This window comes from Microchirus variegatus, assembly GCF_963457635.1.
Source record: "Microchirus variegatus genome assembly, chromosome: 14".
NCBI lineage: Eukaryota > Metazoa > Chordata > Actinopteri > Pleuronectiformes > Soleidae > Microchirus > Microchirus variegatus.
Window position 1 is genome coordinate 14209494 of NC_139815.1, and position 26940 is coordinate 14236433.

The following is a 26940-nucleotide window of genomic DNA, read 5'->3' on the forward strand; positions in this document are numbered from 1 at the left end:
TACCATGAAAATAGGGCATTTAAGTAGAAGGATGCAATGGTATCTTTTTTATCTCAAAGAAGACCTAACGACAGTGGTGGCAATACCACAACAAAACATCTCAATGTCTCAAAAACTTCAACTCAAGTGAATATCATGATGGACTGTTTGAATACAAATTACAATTACATTAAATTGAATTGCTTAAAATGAACAGTGACCAACTGTTTTTTTTGTTGTCTCATTTTTAATTTGAACAGTTAAAGTCACAGTCAGAATACTGACCTTTTTGGACAGAATAATCTTGTCCTGCTCCTGTAACAGTCAGCGTGTTATACATTATAGCAGCTTCCAGTCCGATGATTGTTCAGCTCTCTGTGGCAGAACAGATGTCACATGAGTAGCTGCATCGCTCAAGGTATGATGTGTTGGGCTCATCGTGCCTCACTGCCTCTCTGACGTGCTCACTTGTTTCACACAATCCACCTCTCTTATATTTAATCAGAAGAAAAGACAGATGTTACAAATCACTGTCTCTGAAGATGTTTCACACCCAAGCTAATTTTAGCTTGTTTGCAGAGGCGCTGTGAGTACAGTGCACACATGCACACACACACAAACACAGTGTGGTAGTCCTGCCCAGGAACTTTGCCGTCAGAAATTTAGATTTTTTATTAAGATATGAACATGTGCATCAAGGATATGGCAAATGGCTTAAATCTAAAACTTATTTTTCGTCTGCGTTTTCCTTTTCCTCCATGAAAAATGCATGTTATGACTATATGGGCTCAGAAAAATGGTAAGAGGATTATCTCATATTACAAAAAGCAGTTTTTGATCGAGTTGTCAGGCAATCTAATCTAAACTGTGGCTGAGCTATAAGGTTCAGTGCTGTTTGTATGGATTAAGATTGCATTGAATGATATGATTGCTTCACTGAACTGTTTTTTTTATGCCTGAAATAAAACACTTTGCACGCTGAGAAATAACATAGCATGATAAATGAAGTGAAAGGGAGATTTGAATAGTCCTGCAACGTGACATGGGACATTTCCCTGTGTTTTTATCAGTCTGAGAAATGTCATCTCTACAATAATGGCATTGCTACTTTTACCTTTACCATTTCAATCTGAAAAACCCAACCTTCTGCAAGTATGGGATCACGTGCTAAGTTATATTTCGCCGATGTAACGGTGTTTCCACTCAGAGTTTCTGTGACTGGGACTCCAGGACTTAAACCCACTCTTACTTTAAACACTTAGTTTAAAATCCCATGTGAGGGATGTAGACTTTCATTAACCTCAAAATGGAGTTTGTTTTGTTTTCGCACAGTAAACACAGTCTAATTAATTGCATTACATACGCTGGTTCTCAGTGTGACAGAATAACAAATATAGCTTTGTGAATTAATTCAAGCCTCGGGGACCTGCACCTCTCCGACGGAAAGCTCCTTCATGTTTTGCTCACATTACCTGGTAGACAAAGAGGTTGTTGGTATTGATAGACTCGGTCACGGTTGGTTTCACCCCAATTAGAATCATCTGGAGACTATTTTTGTCCTCTTTTACAGTAGCGGTCCCATTATCTTGCTGGGTCATCGCTCCTTACCTTTTCAGGAGGGGCACTAACAAAATTGCTATCTCGCTGTGGAAATGAGTTTGAAAGCAATTTGGACATGTCACCTCAGGAGAGAGTTGATATTGATTTGCCGTGAACTACCATTGGGATCTAAAGCAATTTATCTACAAATGAGAAAACTCCCAGAGAAATCATATTTTTTTTTTCTAAATAGCTGACCTACTTACTGTCACGCAAGCCTTTAGTGTCTCACGCTCCATGTTCTCCATTCTCCAGATTCTGTTTCAGGCTCCTGACCAGATGTCAGCCTGTTCCAAATGTTTGCATAATGTAGACTTTGTCTTCACCCTGCCAGCTGCTCTGAAGTCTGAAACGAACATCTGCCATTAGTTTTGTCTTAAGTAATTAGATGTTTGTGTTTGTGTGAGCTGTCAGAGTGCTTGGTTGACCTTTCACGTGACATCCTCACCCTCATGAGAGGCAGACAAAAATGAAGTGTTCCAATGTTCTCACCCTACCCAACCCTGTCTCCTCTGTTTGATCCAGAATGACACATGGGGACAGCAGTACTCCTACGCACTTTTCAAAGCTATGAGCCACATGCTGTGTATTGGATATGGCATGTACCCACCGGTGGGCATGACGGATGTTTGGTTGACCATCCTCAGCATGATTGTGGGTGCTACCTGCTACGCCATGTTTGTGGGCCACGCCACCGCACTAATCCAATCTCTGGACTCGTCTCGACGGCAGTATCAGGAAAAGGTGAGTCAAGATGACATGTTGCTGGTGGCTGTTTTTGTCTGGATTTGTTTTGAAGAGACGGACAGTGGTCGTAAGGTAGTGTCCTGACTTGGCCTCAGTCTGTTGTTCTGCCTGTCTATCTTTCTCTTTGACGTGTAGAAAGTTTTCGGTTAAAAATGGCATTGTTTCAGGCAATGTTTTCATCCGCACTAAACCCATGGTGCTGTAGCGTTGCTACAGAAATACACCACAACCAGAGAAAAAGATGTTGAGCGGTGTTATAGAGGTGGTTTTCCTATAGAAGCGTACTGGTTTGCAAAGGTGGCATTATGAGATTATCCCACTCATTTCTATGGGAATAAAATGCCAATACATGATAAAGAAAAAAGAAAAACTTCAGATTCACCTGGACTTGTTTTCAAGTGGACAGCCTGAAAAAATGTACCCCATCAGTCTCATAAACCAGGGTTTTTTTTAAGTCAATTTTTGGCCTTTAGCGTATGTGGGATAATCATATTCTAAGTTTGTTTTGTGCTAGTAAGTATCACAATAAGACATTTTTTTTGTATTCAGACATTTGCAAAAGTGTTTGAAGTTTGTGAAATGGCTTACTACAACAAGGTTACTTTGATACTGTACACAATTAATGCTGTAGGCAAAAAAAAGAGTCCTATGCTGTTTATCTCCTTGAGGAGGAGCTGAGCATCTTCACAATGTAAAGGTTCATAAATTAACAAAAACAACATTGTTTACAGGTTTTCTTTGGACTACAAACTATGCAGAGAGTGTTTTTATTAACACTAGAGGGACGTAGGCTCCCTGCATCTCCGTCTTGTTAAGCCCAATTTATACTCCTGCGTAAAGTGCTCTGCGTAGCTACGCAGAGTCCTCTGCGTCGACGCAGAACCTGTCGAAGAGCCTCTGCGTCGTCTCCGGGTGCACGGAATATTTTTTAAGTGTCCGTCACTCCGTCAAGGGACTACGGAGACGGCAAGAGCTGCGATTGGTCCTCAGGACAGGCCGAGCTAAGCTGCTCTGTGCCGGCTCTCAGTGCGCTCCGGGCGTCCTGACAGAGGCGGAGCTGATCCCCGCCGATAACGCCGCTGCCGAACTATAAATACGTCATATCTTAACACACACAGCACATGTTTAGACTCTAAATGGCCAATTTCTCGCCTCAAATTATCTTAAAACTGCGTTCCGTGACACAGAAAAGTGAGAAACGGCCACCTTTTCAACAACAACAGTCTTTCTCTCTCTTTCTTTCTCGGACGCCATTGCTCACTGTAGCCAGAAGCACAACAACCTTGCGCAGCGACCCCTACTGATCGGGCGGGAAATTGCAGCGAGTGTCCGTCACCACGACGCAGAAGTATAAATGCTCGAGGCGTCTCCGTGGTGACGCAGACGGATAACGCATACGCAGTCGGAGAAGTATAATGTGGCCTTTACACTCTTAGAAATAAGGATTCCAAAAGGGTCCTTCTACAAGGACTGAGGTTCTACCTGGAACCATTTGCTTCTGAAAAACCCTTTCCCGATGAAAGGGTTTTTGGTAACACTAATGGTTCCAGTAAGAACCATTTTTATCCAGAGAACCCTTTAAAACCCCTTTCCTGAATAAAGGGTTTTAAAAGGGTTCTTGGTGGAACACTCCATAAGGGTTCCAAGTAAAAAGGTTCTACCTGGAGCCAAAAAGGGTTCTCCTATGAGGACAAGCCAAAGAACCTTATATGGTTCTACTTAGCACTTTTATTTCTAAGAGTGTGGTGTTTTTGATGGGGAAACATATGCACACACAGACAAGGAAGAACAATATCCTCAATTCACAGACGGAAAAGCTGTGAAACCAGACCATGAGGGCCGAAACGTGGCCCATGTTGCCATGCCCTCTGTGGACGCAGCATGGGTGATAATTAGCTGTGCTGCCACACTGTCCACCTTCTCTTGTGAGAAGGAGGAGGAAGCGGGGAGAGCGTGTCCTCCAGGGAGGGGAGGCAGAGGCTCGTGAGACTCCACCCGAATGAAAACGAGAGAGTGGGAGTTTAGACAAGGCAGAGGGAAAAAAAGAACCAGACAGACGAGCAGAGGGAACAGATAAGCTGATGTAATGACTGCATATTGCTATATCTTCAAAAGGATAAAAGCACCATTGGATAAATTAATGGCTGGTGAGTAACGAAATCCGAAAAAGTAGAACCTAAGAAAATACTTAATCAGTGCAACTGATCTGAGTGGCCTTTAAATGAAGGTGAGTGAACCAGCTCCCAGCTGATCACTCTCCATTGGAGAGGCACTCTGCTTTAGAGTAGATTTGCTGCCAAGCAGACCGAACAGCTGGCCTGTCTCAGCACAAGTCGGCATGTGCGACCAAAGCCATTTCCTGCTGTTTCCAGGATCACCCACTAAAGCGCCTTGAGGATCCCCAGCCAGTTAATAAGGCTCCCACAGCCTGTCATGGTGCCTGCCCACAAAAAGGTTATTACTGCAGACTGCAATTAAATTTTAAGAGTGGATTCCCTCATTTATCTTTTCCACGTGCCTCAGTGATAAGACGGCGTGCCGGGTACACTGTCACTATGTGTTCATCAGGCTTTCATAGTTAGACAGTAGTGATTTCTGTTGTACTCTACTGCACTCTGTTACAACAGGGTTTAGTTCCTTCAAAGTCTTTCATCTTTTCATAGATCTCACTCTTCTCATAGATCTTACTCTTTTTTTCCATACTATAGATGTATACCATAATCTGCACACTCACACAAGAAGTGGACAATCCATTGTTTAGCCTCTGGATATTTCGATAGAGACAGGTGGCTGTTTTCAAAAAAGCCGTGACAGGGACAGCTGTTCATGTCTGCAGGGACTCAGCCTGGATAAAAGTCTGCTAACAGTGACACCGCTAACACAGCAGCTACTGTCTAGCCTGTCATCAATGATATTATGTATATACAGTATATGTTGGCTGAGTGACATAGGCTTGTCTCAGTTTAAAAGCGTTTAAAAATAATGAAACGTTTTTGCATTAGAAATTCTAAAAAAGATAAGACTGGCCAAAGTGTTTCCAACACTCTTTAAATCCATATAAATCGTCTTTATTATTGTGTCGCCCCAAATAAGTACATTATTGTTAGCTTTAAAATGCCAAATAGAATCACTTAGTTTTGAAACCATAGGTTTGTTCTCTCGTTATACATTTGCATGTTGTGGTATCTGTGCTCTCCTGTCACAACACGTTTAATGAGTGTTATTAAACTCAGTCTCCATGTGATTACGCACGACGACACTGGAAAGCTTTAGGTCTAATTTTATAAACAACAGGAGGGAAAAAAAGGTGATCTCATAGAAAACATACAGTATAAATCTACGATCTTTATTACATGCTATATATTCAAATGATGCACTGAAATTCACTGTTTTGCACCTTTTTGGTTTATTGTAATACACAGTATTGTTAAACTATCATTATATGGCACAGTTTTTACATATCATTTATAGGAATATTTATTTTTGAGTGGCCAAAAAAACAATTTCAGTCCTAACCAATATTCCACAATATTTCTGCCAACATTTACAACCTCTAAGTTTTTACCCACAAAATCAGTGTTGTTAAATACATAATATCTAATATTGTGGTTTCTAAAGCATGAACTATGAGGTCTTAGACATTTTGAATCATTGCTAAACGACGTGTCGGCAAGTAGAAGAAATTATTCTCTGTAATTTGCGATTTGGAGCTTTTATATCCTGAATTCAAACATGCCTTTGTTGGTATTCCAAAGATGCTTTTGGCAAGACTAAACAAACAAACAATGCTGCATCATTTCCATACAGCAGCATGAATGATGATTTACTCATCTGTTTAGCCTCATAAAATACTGCTATGCTTTTGGATGACATGGAGCTAAATGTTATACACTCAAGGTTATTGTCTTATATTTGCATGAAATTGAACACGAGACAGGTAATCTGGTTATGGTGGGGACACAGACACAAAGAAAGTAAAAATAGATCGGTCTTGTACCAGAAAAGCATCAATAACACAAAATGAGCTGTGGAAAGTGGAACATAGAGCTTCGTACTGAAGGCTGTGTGGTCAAAACAGGCCGTCTTTCCAGCTGGCACATAGAGGTGATGTCCATATTACAGTTGAATTATATTGTGAAACAAATCAATGAAAGTGCCTGAGGCGCTGTGAAGTAGAGAACCAGTCCATAAAGAAATGTCAGAAGTATAAAGTCAGCATAGAGCTAAGGAGGGAGAAAAATGAAGCTCTGCTGTCAAATATGGTGAAATTATCATCAGAAAGCCTGGGTATAATCTTTTCTGAATAGAATTCTATTACAATGTGGCACAGTGTGATAAATGCTTCGGCTGTCAGAAGCTCGCAAGCAGGCCTAAATACTCTTTTAAATAGGAATCAGGCAGACTGCTAACTGTTACACAAAGTTCTAGAGAGCCCAGCAATCACATTAAATACCAGGGTTTGAAGTGTGGCCTCCTCTGAGATGAGATTCATTTTCACTTTGCTAAAAATAAATAATATCTGTTCAAAGGCTGGTCTTTTGCTGCGTGTAAGCAGAGTATGGTAATACTGAATAACAAACCGTGTGTGTTTTCTGCCTTTTTTTTTTTTTAAATCAATGTGTTGCAGGTGTGTCTGATGGTATAGATTATTTTGAATCCATATCAGCCTGAAAACAGATTGGAGCTTCGGCGTAAGCTTTATTGTTTGGATTGTCACATGCTCCAGTCATGTGGTTTTTATGTCCTAACCCTAGGGACTTGTTTGGACAATTGAAGTAGGGGGAACAAACTATCTCTAGAGCCTTTTCACCCTCAAATAATCAGCTTTGGGCCTCTTATTAGCCATTCCCCAAAGAGCCATGTTTAATTGCCAAGTGTTAATTAGAGGTTTACAGAGGAGGTGCTGCAGAGCCCCACTGCCATTTTCTTCTAAATCCATTAGGGAGTGGCATGCCACAACAAGATACTCATACACAGGTCCCTCCAGGGCATTTCTGATTTCACCACTGACAAATAACCAACAGCACATCACTTAGTTCTATCCCACTCTGAACAATACCACATGTGAGAGCACGAGCCCGTTTCTCCAAAGTGCAAGTCACCTACAAATGAACAAGATTATCTCTTTTGTTTGCTGTTCCCATCCCCATCGCCGTGTGCCGTATGCATATCCACAGCAGTAGAGGGGCCGCAGTGACAGATAAGCAGCAGCTTACAAGGAGCTGGAGTGCCAACCATAACCTGTACTGTATGCACAGTCACATGCGCAGCCATCTTGTGGCCCCAGTCTGGAGAGATGTAATTCTCCTCCTGTGATAATGGTTCTTAACATGCCTGAGACAAGAGGCGGTGGAAAGGGGGGGTTGGTGAGGAGGGTCCTTGGGGGAATTTGACAGATTCCAGCTCACAGTGTTTTAGATTGTGGTGTACCACAACTGCTCACTGTCGAATACAGGGGTTTCAGCGTGGGGGGATAAGAGACTCCCAACAGATTAGCTGAATAGTAGTACATGATTACACTTCAGGATTACACTACAGTAACAGTAAATCCAGTATAACTGTTCTATCCTGCACTACAGATGAGGAAATTGGACTCTTGATCAAAAGTTCAAGAGGTTCATGTTAAGAGATATCAAACTCTAAAACAATTTCAATAAACATATGTGTCATTTATCAAGCAGTTCGTGGAATTTAGAATGTCTTTCCTGTTTATTTTCACTTTGATGTGAAGGGTTTGTTAGCCTAATTGATACACTCTTAGAAATAAGGGTTCCAGAAGTGTTTTTCTACAAGCGCTGAGGTTCTACCTGGAATCATTTGCTTCTGAAAAACCCTTTCCTGAAGAAAGGTTTTTTCAAGGGTTCTTGGTAAAACTAATGGCTCCAGTAAGAACCTTTTTGATCCAGAGAACCCTTTAAAACCCCTTTTCTGAATAAAATGTTTTAAAGGGTTCTTGGTAACACTAAGGGTTCCAGGTGGAACCTTATATATAAAAAAAAGTTCTTCCTGGAACCAAAAAGGGTTCTCCTATGATGACAAGCCGAAGAACCTTATATGGTTCTACTTAGAACTTTTATTTCTTAGAGTGTACACCTCTTTGAGACATGTATACATCTGAAACATGTGTTTTTAACCCTTAGCGCTCACATGGCACAGATCTGTGCCACATGTGCACCCATGGTAAATTGCGCGGGAATAATATACAACTCCTTATATGGACATCCTGGGGCTGTGTGTTTATAGTTCACATTCAGGCTTTTTTTTTTTTCATTTTATGTGTTGTTGAGTCAAAGTTATGATACATTTTATTTCACATTTTTAGTAGTGATATAAAGTAGCAATGATTGTGCAGAAGTCACAAAATAGGCAAAAATATTTTTTTCCTTTGTTCATAAAAACGAACTTTGAACTGACGTACTTTGCCGTATTTCCAAATTGCATAAACTCAGTCCGATTTTTGAAGATAGTCTAGGTTGTGCTGAAAAAAATGATATAAGACACTATATTGTGCATAATACGTTTTAACATACTAATGGACAAAAAACAGCCAAAACGCTCTGTGTTCTAAGGGTTAAATGCCTCTAAAAACCCATGTAATGTAAACGATGTAGGTTTCTTCCACCAAACAGCAGTAGCGTGGTGTGTTGTGCCGTGTGGGAGCTAAGTCATGATTTCTCTGTAATATCGACCCAAGGACACAGCTGTCAACAAGTCGAGGAGCTTAAGTCAGATTCTGCCTTACAGTAACAGCGGTTCTCATTAGTCAGGACCTGACTGATGCCATTAATCTAAACCCTGGTACATTCCCTTTCCCCCCCCCCCCAGTGTCTGCCACAAAGCTTTTACTGCTGATTCAAGGGCTAATGATGTGCCCCCGAGGTTCTCCACCTCCTCTTTGACTGCAAAACCAAGGTGCAACAAAGGTCAATAAAATGTCTATTTAATGTCGCATTAAAAATGGACGCCTGCGTTTGCGAGTGTTCATGTCATTCACACAGATTTACAGCTCTTTATTAGGGAACAAGGTAATTCTGGAGAGCAAGGAAATCTTCTTACCTCAGAATGAGATGTGGTGTAAAGTAGTCTATACATGACCCATTTACTACATCATGCAAGTATTCATCAATAAATGACTGAACCTTAACAGCAAAGGGTAAAGAGAAAATCTTGAGTATATATGAATGATCAGTGAAGTGTCACATATAATTTAAACACAATATGTTTAATATATTTATGCCAGACTATATTAACTATAGATTTTATGCTGTGAAAACAAGATGCTATACCAGTGCTTTTGATTTGATTTTCACTTATACATACTAAACTAATTGATGTGTGTTGTTGGTTTTGCAGTATTTGGCTAAAGCAGTGAACATTAACTCTTAGAACACAGAGCATTTTCCATTACCATGTTAAAAAATACAGTCGTATATCCTTTTTTTCAGCACAACCGAGGCAATTTTCACCAACCATATAAACATGCACCCGGAAGTAATCTTTAAAATGTTTAAAAAATGGCATTGAATTTGTGAAATGTGTCACAGTTCAGAGTTCACATTCGCAAAAAGAATGTATGCACAATTACTGCTACTTTATATCACAACAAAAATGTGATCACAACTTTGACTTAACAACACATAAGAAGATCGGGGGGTATAAACACACACCACCAGGATGTCCATATAAGGAGCTGTGTATTATTCCCAGCACTAAGGGTTAATGACCTTATGAAAATCCTTCCAATGGTGTCCTCTAGAGTCACTAGGAGGAAAAAAAACAAACCCATATCCTTTTTTTATTGGCTAATCTTCTCATACATATTAATTACTGAAGGGACTGTTTGCACAGCCAGTCCAGAGTTCACATATTGACTAATATTTTTATATATATTATAATATTTTTGGTCCTTACAGTGAGTTTTGTTAGCATCATTCTATAGCTCATACCTGTTGACCATGGAATGCAAGGTTAGGGAGAAGGAAACAGGGAAAGCACGGAGAAAAATAAATATTTAGAAAGTATAATTAAGTGTCTCTGACATCTCTTTGGGGAAATTAATAATTCATGTTTTTATTTGTTGAACATTTGCATTTGCTTGGAAAACTGTGTGAGAGAAGAGAACTGGCGGGGAAAAACCCACACATGATAAAAGAGGGAACAGAGAGGAAAATAGTACTTAGAAATAATGGATCAAATAAATGGGTGAGAAGAAAACAGAGAGAAAAGAGTCTTTGTGAAATATTATCTCAGGAGGCAGAGTGGGTTGTTACTGTGATTAAGCCAAGGTTGTACACGAGTATCATCAATTACATACACAGAAAATGTGACGTTAAAGTGAAGTTCTTATAGAACACTGACAGGTCACAGTTGGCACATTCTTCATGCGAGGCTTATAAGAACACTTGAATTAATATTTTTAAAGGTCCCATATTATGCAAAATCAACTTTTTAATCATTTAAATCCTTATATTTGGGACTTGGAGGTCCTATCAGCACTCTATAGCACTCATTGTGACGTCACAAAGCGCTAAATTCCTGGAATTTCCGATTTGTCTGTAAAACACACAAGGGTGCTGGTGAGGGCAACGGTATCAGAAAACCGGAAGTCCGAGAAAAGTTCTATTTTTGGCTCCACAGTGCAGCACAGAGTCCTACACAAACTTCCAGCCTCAGAGGATTTATCTGTCCAGTGGATACATGTTCTATATGACGGCAATGTGCCTGCTAAAGCCTGCAAATTAAAATAAAAAAATAAAATATAACCAAATTAAGAAGAAAATAATCATTAGTGTCTATATCAGGGGTGTCCAAACTTTTTTTAAGGAGAGACAGATTTTATAATGGAATATTTCTAGGGGCAAATGGCCTCTCAGACCTTTTTTTTAAACAGTAAACATTACACTTAAACACGCTGTTTTTTAATAATTGACTTTTCATTGTCATTTTTATTTTTAAATGGTATTGTAAACAAATCTAAGCCACACAGGTAACATAATAACAAATAACATAATAGACATAATGTGTTTGTCGCAAGTGGGTTGTGAAACCAGGACTCTGGTTTTAAAGCACAACACCTTACCAGCTGACCTAATGGGGGTGACGTGACTGAGGCCGATTTTCTGCCTCCCGGGCCATAAATAATACATTATAAAAACGGAGCTGCAGGCTGAACAAAATCTGACCGAGAGCCATGATTGACAGGAGAGCACCGCCCCCAGTGGTTGATGTTTTTTTTATCTTTTCATTACAGTGCTGTCAGCTCCTCCTCTGAGACTCGGCAATGATTAGTGAACATAAAATGCCATAAAGTTAGACACCAAACTACTCTGTGTCACAAATATAAAATAAATGTGGCATTATTTTGTATTTCTTTCTTTCTTTCTTCTTTTGCAACAAGCTGCAATGTAACACATGCCCTTTGACATAGTATCACACACACACATGAGCCATCTTCACTGAAACACTCAGCAGCCAATGAGACTGCGGAGGGAGTTCTTTGTTTGTGCTTTTGAGCTTTTTCTGTCTCTTGCTGAAGAGAAGCAAAAGTTAATCTCTGCAGAAGGATTGTATTTCATCATCAGATCAGTAAATGCTCACTTTTATGCCAAACAGATCGTGGGGGATAAAGAAACTGTTTCCCCGGTGGCTATCAAAAAGCTGCTTTCCATATCTTATATTTGCTCATTCAAGAACTGAATTTTAAATACTGAGCGTGAACTGCCATCTGGGTAATATCTTATAGTTGTACATGCAGTCTATTTCATGTTGTATTTCCATATCGGCTGTGTTTCTTGTTATACATACAGTATATATGCATATGTTTACTGTACTATGTAAAAATCGTATTGCTGCCTTTTTGGAGCCAACATCACATCAGCAGGGACATGCAATCATTAGTATGCACAAACTGACTCCAGACTGTTTTGTCTATCTGTGAGGGATTCAAAAAGGCTCTGGTCAAACGCAGACAAACTAAAAACCCATCTGAAGATCAGTGATGCCTCCTCAGTGAGGAAGAAAAGGAAACCTTTGTAGAGGGCGTCTGTACATGCATGAGTCGGTCACTGGGTCAATCTAAGCGTACAAATGTAACCTTTAACCAGGCTGTCCAGCTCTTCCCGATTCTCTGGAAGTTTGACCGCTTTCCTGTTCTCAACAAAAACAATCTGACAGCACATACGGCAGCCGCTCCTATTTTCCAGTGCTATGTTTCCACAAGGTTGGCCTTTTGATGAGTTGTTGTTGACTAGGTTACTAGAGTGGCAAAACAAAGGAGACGTCTGAGGTCAGCCACGTCCCTGAGTGGTGTGGCTGTTGGCATCGTAGAAAATGGGTGATCAAAGGGGGCCCCTCCGGCGTCGTCCCTTGAATGGTTAATGTCTTCCCTTTTTTCTTTCTCTGAGGGTTTTGGATTCTACCTGTCATTATTGCTAATTTGCTCTGCTTGTGCTTTGATCAGCATCTCTGTTTTAATGTTGCAGGATCACTGAAAGGCCACACATTTTGAAATGATCACTTTGAAGAAACAACATAAAGACTGAAGGTTTCGTTGCCGTCAGCAGGACACTAACATGTCAACACAGAGTGGAGATGATATAATACAGATTGAGCCAGTTTTTAATTCCCCCCAAAAACACGATCCAAGTCAACTGAAGTCAGACATTCGTGCCATTACATACATGCAATCAGTATTTTACCCGATTATTATTATTGTTATTATCTGTTTTTTTTTTTTTTTCTAACACGTTCATCGTCCATATTGGCTACACGTAAATAAATATGATGAATATGATATGTAGGTGCTATGAATGACTGTTTATAATGCGTCAGCTCTTCTGATTTCCTGGTGCAGAAAAAGCATGTCAAACTATCAATCATGATTCATTAAATGAGGCTTGACAAAGTAACACACACACACACACACACACACACAGCCTGACTGATTTAGTAAATTAGGATCAGCTTTCACCTGAACTCCAGATGATATCAGGCTGTCATCAGGATGACAATTTTAGGTACAACTATGCATAATTTACAGGCTCCATTTGGATTAACAGCATAGCTCAACACAGTCCCACTGCTTTCTATATTTTACAAAAGACAAAAAGTGTAAAAGAACTGAACAAAAATAACAAAAGTCCTGTTTTGTTGGACAGTCTGAGCCCCGACGGCTTATTTACATCCATTACTAGTCCCTGCCTGCTGTTCCCCGTGGTTGTTTCTGTGCTTACAGCACCACATGCTTTTGAGTAACCTGATTGTTATGTGTCTCTGTCCTCGCAGTACAAACAGGTGGAGCAGTACATGTCCTTCCACAAGCTGCCGGCTGACATGAGGCAGAGGATCCACGACTACTACGAGCACCGCTACCAGGGCAAGATGTTCGACGAGGAGAGCATCCTGGGAGAACTGAACGAGCCGCTGAGAGAGGTGCGATGACTGTTCGTGTCTGTGTTCAGAGGCCTGCGCACCACTGACATTGATGTGTGATATTTTACCTTTACACAAGCACGCAGTTGGGGAGAAAGTGTTTTCTTTTTCAGACCAACAAACAAGAAAATAAGTGAAAGTTTGAAATGTTTGTTGTCGTTACTCCATTATTCCTCCTGTTTGAAATTGTGACATTTATTTCCTCTCTTAAATTCTTAAAAATAGGAAATCATCAACTTCAACTGTCGAAAGCTGGTGGCGTCCATGCCTCTGTTTGCCAACGCCGACCCCAACTTTGTCACCTCCATGCTCACCAAGCTGAGATTTGAAGTGTTCCAGCCTGGGGATTACATCATCAGGGAGGGCACCATTGGAAAGAAAATGTACTTCATCCAACACGGTGTTGTCAGTGTGCTAACCAAAGGCAATAAAGAGACCAAGCTGTCAGATGGCTCCTACTTTGGAGGTAAGCACAAACAGACATCTTTCTCTGGAACGCAAACATGACAGGGTATTAAATCTTGTCATGTAGTGAAGAGGTTGGCCTGGCATTTTGATTTGTGAGGCAAAAACATGTGTATAATTCTATTCTGTCATCATGGTTCATGCAGGACTTCACATCACTTTAGCACATCTCTTAAATGGAATCAGCGCAGTATTCGTTGTAGTGCAAATGAAGAAATATACATTTAATGGTGTCAGAAGAATGTGGAAAAAAATGATTGTGTTTTCTTTTTAATCAAATCAGTGACCAACGTGCCCAGTAACAGTGTATCATTTAGAATTCACTCCTATGAGAAATAGCAGTAAAGCATTTAACCGCACACGACCTGCCTGAAAGTTTAATTATGCCTTGTCTGCTCAAGTCCCACTTCCTTCCCTTCTCTCTGGGGGGGAGGGTGCATAGAAATAATGAAAAATGGCAGGCAATCTATCTGTGCACATGCCAAAAATATTAATCAACATTTTAACAACATGGCCCCAACTCTCTCTGGGGCCATGTTGTTCAAAATGTATTTACCTTCTTGATGGACAGCATTCAGTTTGAGTTTTGCGGCTCACGTGACAGTGACACAGTACGTGTGGACAGCTTAGACACTCTGCCACTCAAAGTCGACAATCAATCAAATTTGACTACAAAATGAAAACTGTTAACAGGCACGACACACATTTTACTGTGATAGTCAATATTCAGTTGTGAAAATGTGTATCAAAGGAGTAACTACTCTGCATACTACTGATGGATGAGAAAAAGATGAACTGTTTTCATCATGTTTGAGTCACTTTTTTTATTTGCATAGAAGCTAGACCAGTGGAATAATTCAAGTCCATCCATCGTCCACCGCTTCATCCTTCATCCTTCATCCTGGACAGTTCGCCAGTCCATCACAGGGCCATTAATTCAAGTCCAAATTGCAATTTAAATTCAAAAACTAATAATTGTTCTGCGCTAAACTGAGCACATGCTGATGATCAGAAATTCACCCCATTCAAATCTTTTGGATCCTTGATCGATCTCTAAGAAATACAACGTAGTTCTATGTAAAATACAATACAATTCAATTCAATTTGATATGTTTAGCACCAAATCATAGCATACGTCATATCAAGGCACTGTGCATAGACACCTTTAGAGAGTAGAGAAACCCAACAATTCACACAATGATGCATCAGTGGAGAGAAGAAACTCTCTGACAGAACCAGACTCAAAGATGTGCGGCGATCTGCCTCGACCGGTTGGGGTGAAAGGAAAAATGGGGGACAGAGGGGAGGTGGAGCACAGAAAGAGGGGAAAGGACAGAACAAGAGGGGGATGAGGTAGATGTTAAAGGGAGAGACCAGGAGCAGATATACAACAATTGTATCAAGTTGTACGTTTAGACAAGACATTTCTGAGTCATTGATGACATGTTTATAGAACTACGATGCCATTTATAGAAGCAGCAGGAGAGATTGTTGATAACTATGTCCATGTTTAAATAAGTGCACCTGTGTAAGTTATTGTTTCGGAAACAGAGACTGAAACTGCACCAAAAATGAATGCAAATCTCATATTTTGATACTACAATGGAACCGACACGATATCTGAACAGGTTTCTGATTCTGCGCTGGAGTTATTACAACATGGAGCGAAAAGAACAAATACTAGTAAATATTTGAGTAAATCAAACAAAAACTATCCCGGTCATAAGGATTTGATCTATTTTCTCCTTTTGCACATTATAGACACAGGGCTTTTGACTCCTGTGATTCTGTGGGTATTCCTGGCAGTGGTGCTCCACTCGGGGCTGTAGTGAGTTAAGCCAAGAGCCAGTGGGAGGTTGTTACCAAACATGAGTTAGTCATTCATGAAATTAATTGGTGCAGGCTCAGCAAAGGGACTATGTGGCACGTGTGGATCTTTCGTTTTTGTTAAGCACTTTCAGCGTTAACAGCCTTCGTCTTACAGTACAAGCAAATGCCTCGCGTACGTTCTCATCAGTGTCTCGGGCAAACTCATGTACAATAACGCGTTCATTCATAGACGGCCTGAATTATTCACACACTTATATACTTTGCCAGTCTGCTCTGGTTAGTTCGCTGTTGGGTTAGCTCGAGCCGGAGAGGCTGAAATCTAAAGTGGACATGACATTTCCTGGATGGGAGCATCGGCTCAGCACACAGTGATCCAGGGACGAGGGGAAATGTGATGTGACTTCAACCCCAACGCTGAGGGACGCATGGATCCCTGCCAAGCTCGCTCTCTGGATGTTGCTCTGAGCTCAGAAAGAAAACATACTCTCCTCCAACCATCCTCCACTTGTCGAAACAGCATCTCCGCTGCCCTCTCAGTACCCAGATTGAGCAGGTTATTGTGTTGTTATAGCCTTCATCTTGTGTTGCTTCCTGTAATTGATGTGTTGCCAGTGCATGCTCAATCCTTGGCTGGAGTGGAGCTCAGTGACCTTGCGGTGGCCCCGCATGCCAGTACTTATCAAAGGCTGCCTTTGATTGCACGGCTAAGATGGCTCACTTTGCCTCTGAGTGAGTGGCTTGTAGCAGCCCGATGAGTGTGGTGGAAAAAAGAGTGTGAGACACGGTCAGAGTGGGAGGGGGATGCTGGAGGGGAGTAAGTTGACTGCATAGTTTGTAATCTCCTGTGTCACCTTTTGTGGCTTGGCCCCAAACGGTGCTCGTTCTAAGTCCGAAATCTTGTAAAATCCTAGTTTTGCAAACTAATACTCCTTACCAGCTCTCATCGCTTTCAATTATTTAACCTTCTTCCTTCAATCTGAGCTGGAAATGACTCACCTGTCAAGCTGCCAAATGATCATTCTGACTGCCTAATTCAGTGACTGAGAGTGGCAGCAGGAAAAGGCCCAGGTAATCCTTCTGGCCCTTAACCCAGTTAACACCCTGCACCTCTTATTCTGAAGTGACATCATCTGCAGCACCGCAGAAAGCTGACTGAGTGACAGAATGGGGCACATGACAATTTATAGGGTCGCGTCATGCTGCATAACGGTTTGTTAGTGTATGATAGTAAATAATAATGTCTTGATGTGATATGACACATCCCACTGTGAGAGACGTGGGACTCATTGTTGGGAGCGGGGGAACTGTCATCTTTGGTATATTAATAATAGGTTCATGCGTTTTTTTTCCCCTCTATACACAAACAGAGGGGCTGTGGAGCGATGGTAGCCCACGTTGCTCCTGATGGCTGTGCCTGCAGCGAGCGAATGGGTATGAAAGATGAGTAATGGGAAATGTGCTGTATGAAAGTGTGAGTGAATGGCAAAATTGTAGTGTAAAGTAGCTTTGAGTGGTTATCAAGACTATAAAGCGCTATATAAATGCAGACCGTGAAATCATATTTACAGTCAGGCTTTTTGTACAACAATTGCAATTATTTTTTTTTATATTTATAGTTATTTGGTGCTGGCAAAATTAATCAATGTAAATCATTGACTCTGTTGCACATGTATCGACGAATCCACGACTGCCAGCACTAAATGTCAAGGCAGTCCGTCTAATAGTTCAGATATTTATTTAAAAATACCGAATGTAAACTTAAATCAGCACAGTCAGGGGATCACTGTCCTCTACCCTTTCATTCTGGGGAACATGAGTACCTCGACTAAACATTTTACTGATTTTCCCCCAGTATTTGTCGAGATTTCAGTCTCATTGTCTTAACTGTATATTTTCATTTGTGTGCACTACATACCCAGATATTGTGTGAGTCTTTTGTCCCTCAACAAGGTTTAAAAGAGACAATAAGAACTGGCAGGACCTCAGCACTGGCCATAGTGCTGGAAAACACCGGATTCCCTTTACCTGTCTGTACACATGAGCCAAACGGAAAGTGTTCACATCTCTAATGCTATGAGGGAGTGAGCATGACATGTCGCGGGGAATCAGGCAGCCCAAAGCGGATGCTTCAAAGGTTAGAGTGTGTACACTCTGTGAGCTGTGGGCAGTGTCACAGAGGGAGATAGGAGCTACCAGCACAACTGAGAATCCAGGTGAACTTTGCTAGACTAGTCTCCGGGCCACAGATTCTTCATTACAGGCTAAGGAGCTGTGCATAGACCCGTTAATGCACATCCATGCTAACTCATAATATGGCCAGAATTTGCACATGCATACATATAGTAGTATATTGCGTGCATGTGGTGCCGCGGCTGCTTGTAGTCAATAAATATAGATTTTAATGATAAGCAACAGCAAAGAGAACTTTTACATTAAAACTACAAATGAGTTCACAATGATGAAGTTTGTCAGCTCCACTGGCTTTACCTGTTTGCTCTCAGCTTAAAATCAACTTTTTAATCATTTAAATCCATATATTTGGCCCTATCAGTCGGCAAATTGTGAAAAAAGATGACTCACTCATGTTTTTGTGGTCCTCCTCAGTCTAAGTACAGGAGCGTACTAATGCGCTAAATCCCTGGAATTGCGGAGCTCCGTTTTGTCCGTAAAACACACGAGAGTGGCGGAAGTCCGCAAAGTCCGCGAAAAGTTCTATTCTTGGCTCTACAGTGCAGCACAGAGTTCTACACAAACTTCCAGCCTCAGAGGATTTATCTGTCCAGTGGATACATGTTATGTATGACGGTAATGTGCCTGCTAGAGCCTGCAAATGATCACTTTTCCAAATGTTAACTGCCTCTGTGGCTGATGGTATTGTGACCAAAGCATGTCACAGACCTGTTCATTAGGACACCAGGGAAGTAGTTTAACTTGGAGAAATAAGGTATAATATGACTCCTTTAAGATCTATTGTCTGCGACATTCCCACACTGCACACAGGAAGTGATTAATTAAATGTAAAGTGCCAACAGGTTAAAATATGACTGAAAATGCAAAGAAGCGTCCACTAAAAGTGAATACTAATGCTTAAAAATCGTGGTTGCAGCTTGACAGCAGGATAATTGCGCTGCCAGTGCACACACAAACCCCTCCCTCAGTCAGGTCTGATAGTTTTCTTGACAGACCCCATATAGTTTCTGTTTACAAAGACCAAACAGAGAAAAAATAATAACATCAACAACTACAAAAAAAAGAATGCAACTTTAAAAGAAAGGCTTTCTGTCAGTTTACCCGACTGACACTTTGCATCGCACAAAAGTTTTTGTTTGTTTGTTTGTTTTTCTGAGGCCAGGATGTAAAAGCTGCATCATCCAACAGACGACCACTAATTCCCCTTTCCTCAGAGCATCGTGTCATTCATTTTAGATGAATGCATTGTAACGTGAACGTGTGTCGTCATGGTTACGTTAAAGTGACTTATTTCAGAGTATGCGGTCTGGAAACTATGATGGCGGTGTCTACACTTCAGCAGCTTTTTTAGGAAGTTATAGGAAGAGAGAAACACTGCTGGGTCATGAGTAACCTTGCATCAGAACAGGGTAGCAGGACATGATGGGAAGATACATTTAACTTGATTGAATTGTTTGAGATAGAATTAATTGTGCCCGCAATTGTGGCCTGATTGAGGATCCCACAGAAATTAATAACTGTGAAAACAGTTTGAAAACACACACATCCCTTTATAACGTAGATTAGAACACAAGAATACAGGCAGAGCTACACCAACCGAGCACATTCTGTGATTTAGCTAGTGGAATAAAGTGTCCATAAAGAAATCATTATGATTATGAAAAATCAATATGGAATAAATGGTAGAGTATAGTTAAAAGGATGGGGCCAATTTTATGTAGAAAGCTTATTACAAAAATAGATGGAAAAACTGAATGAGACGTAATGAATTCAATCCAGCACTGAACAACCCATATAAGTTCTGAATGGTTTATTTTTTTCCTTCGCCTTTGTTAAACTGAAACATTTCACATAATACTGTGTATATAAAAGGGTCACAAAATACCAGTGTTGTTATTATAATCATTACAAGCAAAATCACATCATTCTGGCAGTGGCAGCTTAACACAAAATAACCCATTCCCACTTGAACCCTAAATCAATTTTAAATCACAGTACTGGTTAAAATAATCACAGTATATGATTCATTTTCCAGCCTCGAAAAACAACCCCTCGCTCTATTCGGGTGCCACATTTCAATCATCCCCCGATGTTAAAATGTTTACAGTATAGCCGTCTGCTTTCAAATCCCCAGCATTCTAAGATGTCTGCTAATCTCCTCAAGTGTAGATCCAAGGCAGGTTGCACCAGCCCCTGCTGTGCATTTACTCTTTTTTTTTTTTTTTTTTTTTTCTGGACTTGTAGTTCAGATGGCACCACTAAGAGTCCGGGCTTCAATTTCCTTCTGCCAAGACAGTTAGATGAGGCCAGAGGGCTCAGTGCAGCTCATCGCCTCATCTCGACAGTATTGGCTTCAGCCAGAAAGCCACAGGACAAGAGGATTTAATACAGAGCTGCGATTCTCCTCTCCAGAGGGGATTAGTGGAGCACTGCTGTGGGAAATGGACCCCCAGCACTGCCACAACCAGGGCTGCACTGCCAACACACACTCACAGTAACCACACAAAAACATGTGCACTCACACACACCACAAGCTTGGTATTTTATCTTTCCCTTCCACACAGCTCTCATGATGAACCATTTGTCCATTTATCCGTGCTCTCTCTCTCCCTCATTCACGCACAAACAGTAGCACACTACATATGATGTTTTGTAAATGCTTTATACAACATATTCTCACTTTGTGTTGGCAAATTTTCATTTCCATTGCAGCACACGTCGCCCTCTCTGTATGCAACTAAAAGGACCACTTTATAGGTGGTCAGTGTCTCGCAGAGGAAAAACATAAGGTCAAATAAGAGAAGGACAGTGATGTGACGAGACAATACGCTCGAGTTAAGTCGGATGAAAGAGTCTTTAAAACTTTGATTTGATGCAAGTCAAAGAGGCGGGCGTGCGTGTGTGTGTATTTGAAACGGAGAGAGATAGAGATAGAGATAGAGAGAGTTGGAAACACAGGAATTATGGTTGGAGGATGAGATGAAAGCTTGAGGAATAAAAGACATCGGGGGAATGCGTAGAAACACTTCACACACCGACAAACAATGTCACAATATGCCTGCCAAATTCAAACAAGCATTTTAGATGTATACATTACCTTTACGTGAGTATATCTGTATATATATATATATATACATATATATATAGTACATAGTATACTGTATATAGTATATGCCACCTCGCCCGCACTGCCTTGCTCTCATGAATAAAATACTGGCAAAGTCTGTATATAGAACATTTACATCCATTTGTACATATATATATATACACACAGCACTTGTGCACAATCATGCATGCATTCCCATATCACTCATTGCATACAGCACACAGACATACTGTACTTGCACACACACACACACACACACACACAATTTCTGTGTTAAATGGAGCATTATTTTCCTGAGCAGGCACATGAAGGCAAGCGGAACTCTAAGCTCTGGAAATGGCATGAAGTGCTGCAGCAAAGGATTACAGAGAAGTTACAGTTTTCCATGTTAAAAAAAAACTGGATATATACATATGTATATATATATACATATGTATATATATATATACATATGTGTATATATATATACATATATATGTATATATATATACATATGTATATATATGTATATATATACATATATGTATATATATATATATATGTATATGTATATATATACATATATATATGTTTACATGAAGTCTCCATCAAGCACACTTCTTTATTTATTCATTTAAGCCATAGTTGTATACAGCATTAGGTAAATGAAGTATGGAGGGGGCCCGAAATATGGTTGCTTTAATCTTATAAAATATGTAAATAATGAAGGTGGACTTAAAATGTGTCATCTTCGCTTGTGTTGTCCTGACATAATAGCACTGTAAGTATTTCGAAATTCACCAGTAAAGTATGTAGATTAACATTTAAGAATGGTAGAATGATAGGTTGCAGAGATCTATCATAACATCAGTGGTATAAATTCACACATTCAAAGCATTGTTCAAAAACGATTCTCTAACCACAGTACATAACATGTACATGTCTTTTTCTTCTTCTGTTACGTTTCAGAGATATGTTTGCTGACCCGAGGCAGAAGGACAGCCAGCGTCCGAGCAGACACATACTGTCGACTCTACTCACTGTCTGTTGACAACTTCAATGAGGTGCTGGAAGAATATCCCATGATGAGAAGGGCCTTTGAAACTGTTGCACTAGACAGATTGGACCGTATTGGTAAGATCATTACCTCTAAAAACACACAAAAAAGACAATTCATGAGTAAATCCTTATATATCTTGGTCTGTTCCCATTGTACATTTCACAGATGCATAATATGCGTGACGCTTCTTTTCATGCATGTTATGAGTTTGTTGTTTCACTGAACATCGTGCCGACGTCTTGCTTCCGCCAATCAACTGTTAATGCATTGACATAAAGAGTTATTTCCACACACGTTAGCGCAAACATTACATTTCGAAGCACTGAATTTGAACTGAAAGAAGTGAAGTGAACTGTGAAAATGAATTTTGGGAACTGAATGATTTTTCAAATGTATTACAATACACTTTCAAACCATTCTATTCAATTTCAAATGACATTTTTCAGATTCAAATTGTAAAAAGCAATTACTCAAATTGTTCAAGTCAGGTTCAAATGAAGTGATTCACATTCAGATATTAATAATTCAGTTGCAGTGCCCATATCTGACTGAGTCTGACTGAGTGTGTATATCAATATGATCTGAGGCCTTAAAAGAGTTTACAGTGATACAATGACTGTATTATTTTCAAAATAATTTTCAAAAAATACGTAGATTTATGTCCCTGCGTGACTTCCCTAAAACATAAAATTGGCATTCTCTCCACATCCTTCACTCTTTCCCAGACTCACCCTGGCCAGGTGAAAGATTCACAATCAAAGGCAAGCCTGTAACATCACTCAGCCATCACTGCATGCTCTGTTTTATCCTTAGCTATGTTTAGAATGGAAGATAGAGAAATTGCTTTAGGGAGTCTCTGTGTAGAAAATGGCTGCTTTGAAAAGATGTGGTGGGCTGATAGGGATGTTTCTGTGAGATGGCCTCCTGTGTATGTCCTTTCTGTTGGGCTTGATGCTCATGTAGATTGTCCTCTCTTTTGTAAAGTCAGTTACACGGCACTGAAATTAATTACTGCCTTGATGGAGTGTGCAGTCTGACTGACGGTGTGTGGGTGATAACAGGTCAGGTGGTGCCAGGCCGGGTCAAGCTAGATGTGCAGTAGATACAGTACCTCACACTGCCTCTGATACTCGGTCACCAGTCATAACAGAAAACGGACAGATTGATTGAATTGCATCCTACAATATCTTCGTGTTTCACTGCCTTTTTGTTCGCACCAAATTGAAAATGTCAGTCATGTGAATTAACCCTCTTCACCGCGTGTTTGACCGTTCAACATTGACTAATGGACTTTGTGGTCAGAATCGCACACATTTCTCTGGAAGGTTGGATCAGCGGTCAGGATGCCTGTCACAGTGACGTAACTCCACCTTGGCTCTTTGACCTTGTATACAGCACATGGTGACTTTGTTTTCACGTACCTATTTCTTAAGTCCAGAAAGGTGTACAAAAATTAGGAGCAATCGATTTCTATCCTGATTTTACATCTCAAATGTGTTGCCTCCTTTTTTTTTTTTTTTTATTATCTCTGCCAAAGCGATATGATTTGAGGTTAAGCTCTTATTCTTTTAAGTATGTCCCTTTTGATGCCATTAGATGATATCAGCTAATAACAGCATAGAATATAATGACATCAATAGATATTTGCAGTCTCTCAGCAGAGTTGAACCTGCACTTTGTGGTACAATGTTTGCTTTATATTTTCTCTCTTTTACCTTAGGGAATCACAGTAAGAGCTAGTTAAATAAACACTGCCTACACCTTAGGCTGCTGTGCATCCTGAACATCTGTCTTGAGGTAGTTGCTGTATCCCCAATCTCTTTTGTTGTTTCACTTATTCTTCTGTGCTCTTCTATGCGTCGTCTTCACCAATCTGCTCCATTCCTCTGTCTCTTTCTGAAATCTATTTTCATTTATTTGTGATTTTTACATATACATCTATTTCTTCATTTTCTCCCTTGATAACACCTTCTGTGTTAGGGTGCTGTATTGGAAACGGTTGCTGTTAAATAGGATGCTTTTGGCTTCTACTAAAATGTTTTTGACGGCGTAGAAGATGTTAACTCACTTTGTATCTTATGTGTTACTTAATGTGTCTCTTTCTTCTGTGTGTGCATGTACCTTTTAAGGCAAGAAAAACTCCATCCTGCAGCATAAGGTGCAGCACGACCTCAGCTCCGGTGTGCTCAACTACCAGGAGAACGAGATCATCCAGCAGATTGTGCAGCATGATCGGGACATGGCCCACTGTGCCCACCTCATGCAGAACGCCCCACCACAGTCGCCTCCCTCGCCTACCCCAGTCATCTGGGCCCCGCTCATCCAGGCACCACTTCAAGCAGCAGCCGCCACCACCTCAGTAGCCATTGCACTGACACACCATCCCCGACTCCCACCAACACTCTTTAGACCCCCAGTTTCTGTTTTGGGGTCCTTGAAGGACCCTCCCAGCCAGTTAAAGAAGTTCCAGACATTTGTTCCTTCATCCCCAGCACCTGGCTCTGCTGGGGAATCTCCCTCTAGCACACCCTCAAAACTGTGCACTGGGGTGGACATGTCATTGCTGGCCGCTTTCCGGGCCCAGCACATGACACTTTCAGGTGAAACTGGCTCGAGCCAACAGGTTTCAGGTAGTGGAGGTCACCAAGGACCTAGTAGAACTGGGTCTGGCTCCAGTAGTGGAGGGGTGTCTGCCTTCCCCTTCGGACCATACTCATCCTCTGGTTCACCCTCATCTAGTATGGCACAGCTGCATCCACAGCCACAGCATCAACAGCCATTTCGCTCCAACACACCTCCTCTCTCAAACCTCTTCCGCCAAGGATCTGCAGGTGGAAGCACAGGGTCAGGAATAAGTGGCGGGACAGTTGGAGCCTGTGGTGGAGCCACAGGGTGGTCTACAGGTGGAGCGGTTGGAGGTTCAATGGAGGAAGCCTCTGGAGAAGACATATCTTGGGTTGGAGAAGTTTCAAGTGGAACAACACAATTGACTCAAGATAGACATTTCAATTTGCCAGGGTCAACTTGTGGATCAATAGGAGGGATCTCAGGGGAATCAATGGGAGGGATATTTGAAGCATCATTGGGTCCTGCTTATGGGAGGTTAGCAGGTGGCACATCAGGTGTATCAATTGGGGGTATTACATGTGGTCCAAAGGGAGATGCAGCCAGAAGATCAATGGGAGGGGTTTCCAGAGGATCGATTGGAAGGAGGGACTCGGTAGCAGGGGCCACTGGAGAATCACTTGTATTGGCAAACACGGGAGGAACGTTTGGGAGGCTTTCAGGTGGATCAGTTGGAGTGGTGGGCAATCCTAGTGGGTCCATGGGTAGTGCAACATCTACAACAACTAGCCATATAGGAGGAGGTTTGAGTGGGCAAGGAGGAGGGTTGATGGGAGGACATATTGGTAGAGTAGCAGGGGGATCAATAGGAAGCAATATAGGAGGGTCTGCATCTTGTGCTGTAGGTGGGGCTTCTGGTGGGATTACCAGTGGACTTATTAGTTCCTCCCGTTGTCAGAGTCCTATATCTACCTGCTCGTCTAGCTCTATGCCTGGGCAACTTCTCCAAAACCAGCCACTTCCTAAGCCTCCTCAGGTGGCTCCTCTGCAGCAGTTTGCTGGGGGAGGCAGGACTACCAGTGGCTTAAACCTCCTTCATTCCCCTCCGCAAGGCTCCCCATCATCAAGTAAAAGTCAGCACAGCCAGCAGCCTGCAGAGGACTCTCCCTCGTCACTCAACCATTTGAGTCTTGCTGGCCTCCAGTCTGGCTTCCTGCCTCACCAGATATCATTGGAGAGGTCTGCTCTGGCCTCACTGGCCCAGTACGGTTCAGCAAATGCCTCCCCTTGCCTTACCCCAGTGGCGCCCAGCCCGACAGTTCAAAGCCCGGTGGCAGGCAGGACTTTCCACTACAGTGACCCCTCCAGTACCACAGGATCCCACAGTTCTCTGCTCATGCCCCAGTCCTCCTTCTCTTCCCACCTTCCTAGTCAGCCACACACAACTGGTAGAGATTCCCCACTGGGTCGCTTTTCAGATGACCTAAAGCTTTTATCCAGCTCACACCCATCTCTACCCCAGGAGGTGGCTCAAGCCTTAGGACACCAAACTCCTCACCCCTCTGTGGAGACTGGATATTACCCCTCACCTTTTTCCTCACCTACTCTTGTGCCCAAACCTTGTAGCTCAGTGCCAGGCCACATGACTCCTCCAATCCAGGCAACTCACCAGACTCAGTCACCTGGGGCCTCCCCAGCTTTGCCTCCACGACGGGGCTCTGCTGCTTACTCATTAGATCTAGAACCTCAAACTGTCCGCTCTAAACTCCCTTCCAATTTGTGAGGATTGATCACACCCTTCTGTGCTCCTCCAAAATGAAACACAAAGACCATTTCCATGTGTGAGCTTTTCTTTGTGTCTTGAGAATCCACTGTGTTCCACCTCTCATTTGAACAAAATCTTAACTTTACTGTGATTTAAAAGATAATTTACCAGGTAACATGGAGCACTAGAGCAGTCTATATTTGTTTTCCTTTTCCTCTTTTTTTA

General features: G+C 41.4%; 1 protein-coding gene across 1 annotated transcript in view; it reads left to right on the plus strand.

The window, feature by feature from the left end:
* Positions 1 to 26733, plus strand: part of hcn4 (hyperpolarization activated cyclic nucleotide-gated potassium channel 4) — a gene marked incomplete at both ends in the record, with an annotated part of 59075 nt that extends 32342 nt beyond the window's left edge. Inside the window, 6 exons of the mRNA XM_083900422.1 lie at positions 2104 to 2322; positions 13609 to 13755; positions 13981 to 14221; positions 22295 to 22459; positions 24515 to 25251; positions 25909 to 26733. Of these exons, the coding sequence (XP_083756548.1) occupies positions 2104 to 2322; positions 13609 to 13755; positions 13981 to 14221; positions 22295 to 22459; positions 24515 to 25251; positions 25909 to 26733 (2334 nt within the window). The remainder of the gene's footprint in view (positions 1 to 2103; positions 2323 to 13608; positions 13756 to 13980; positions 14222 to 22294; positions 22460 to 24514; positions 25252 to 25908) is intronic.
* Between the last annotated feature and the right edge of the window lie 207 nt (positions 26734 to 26940).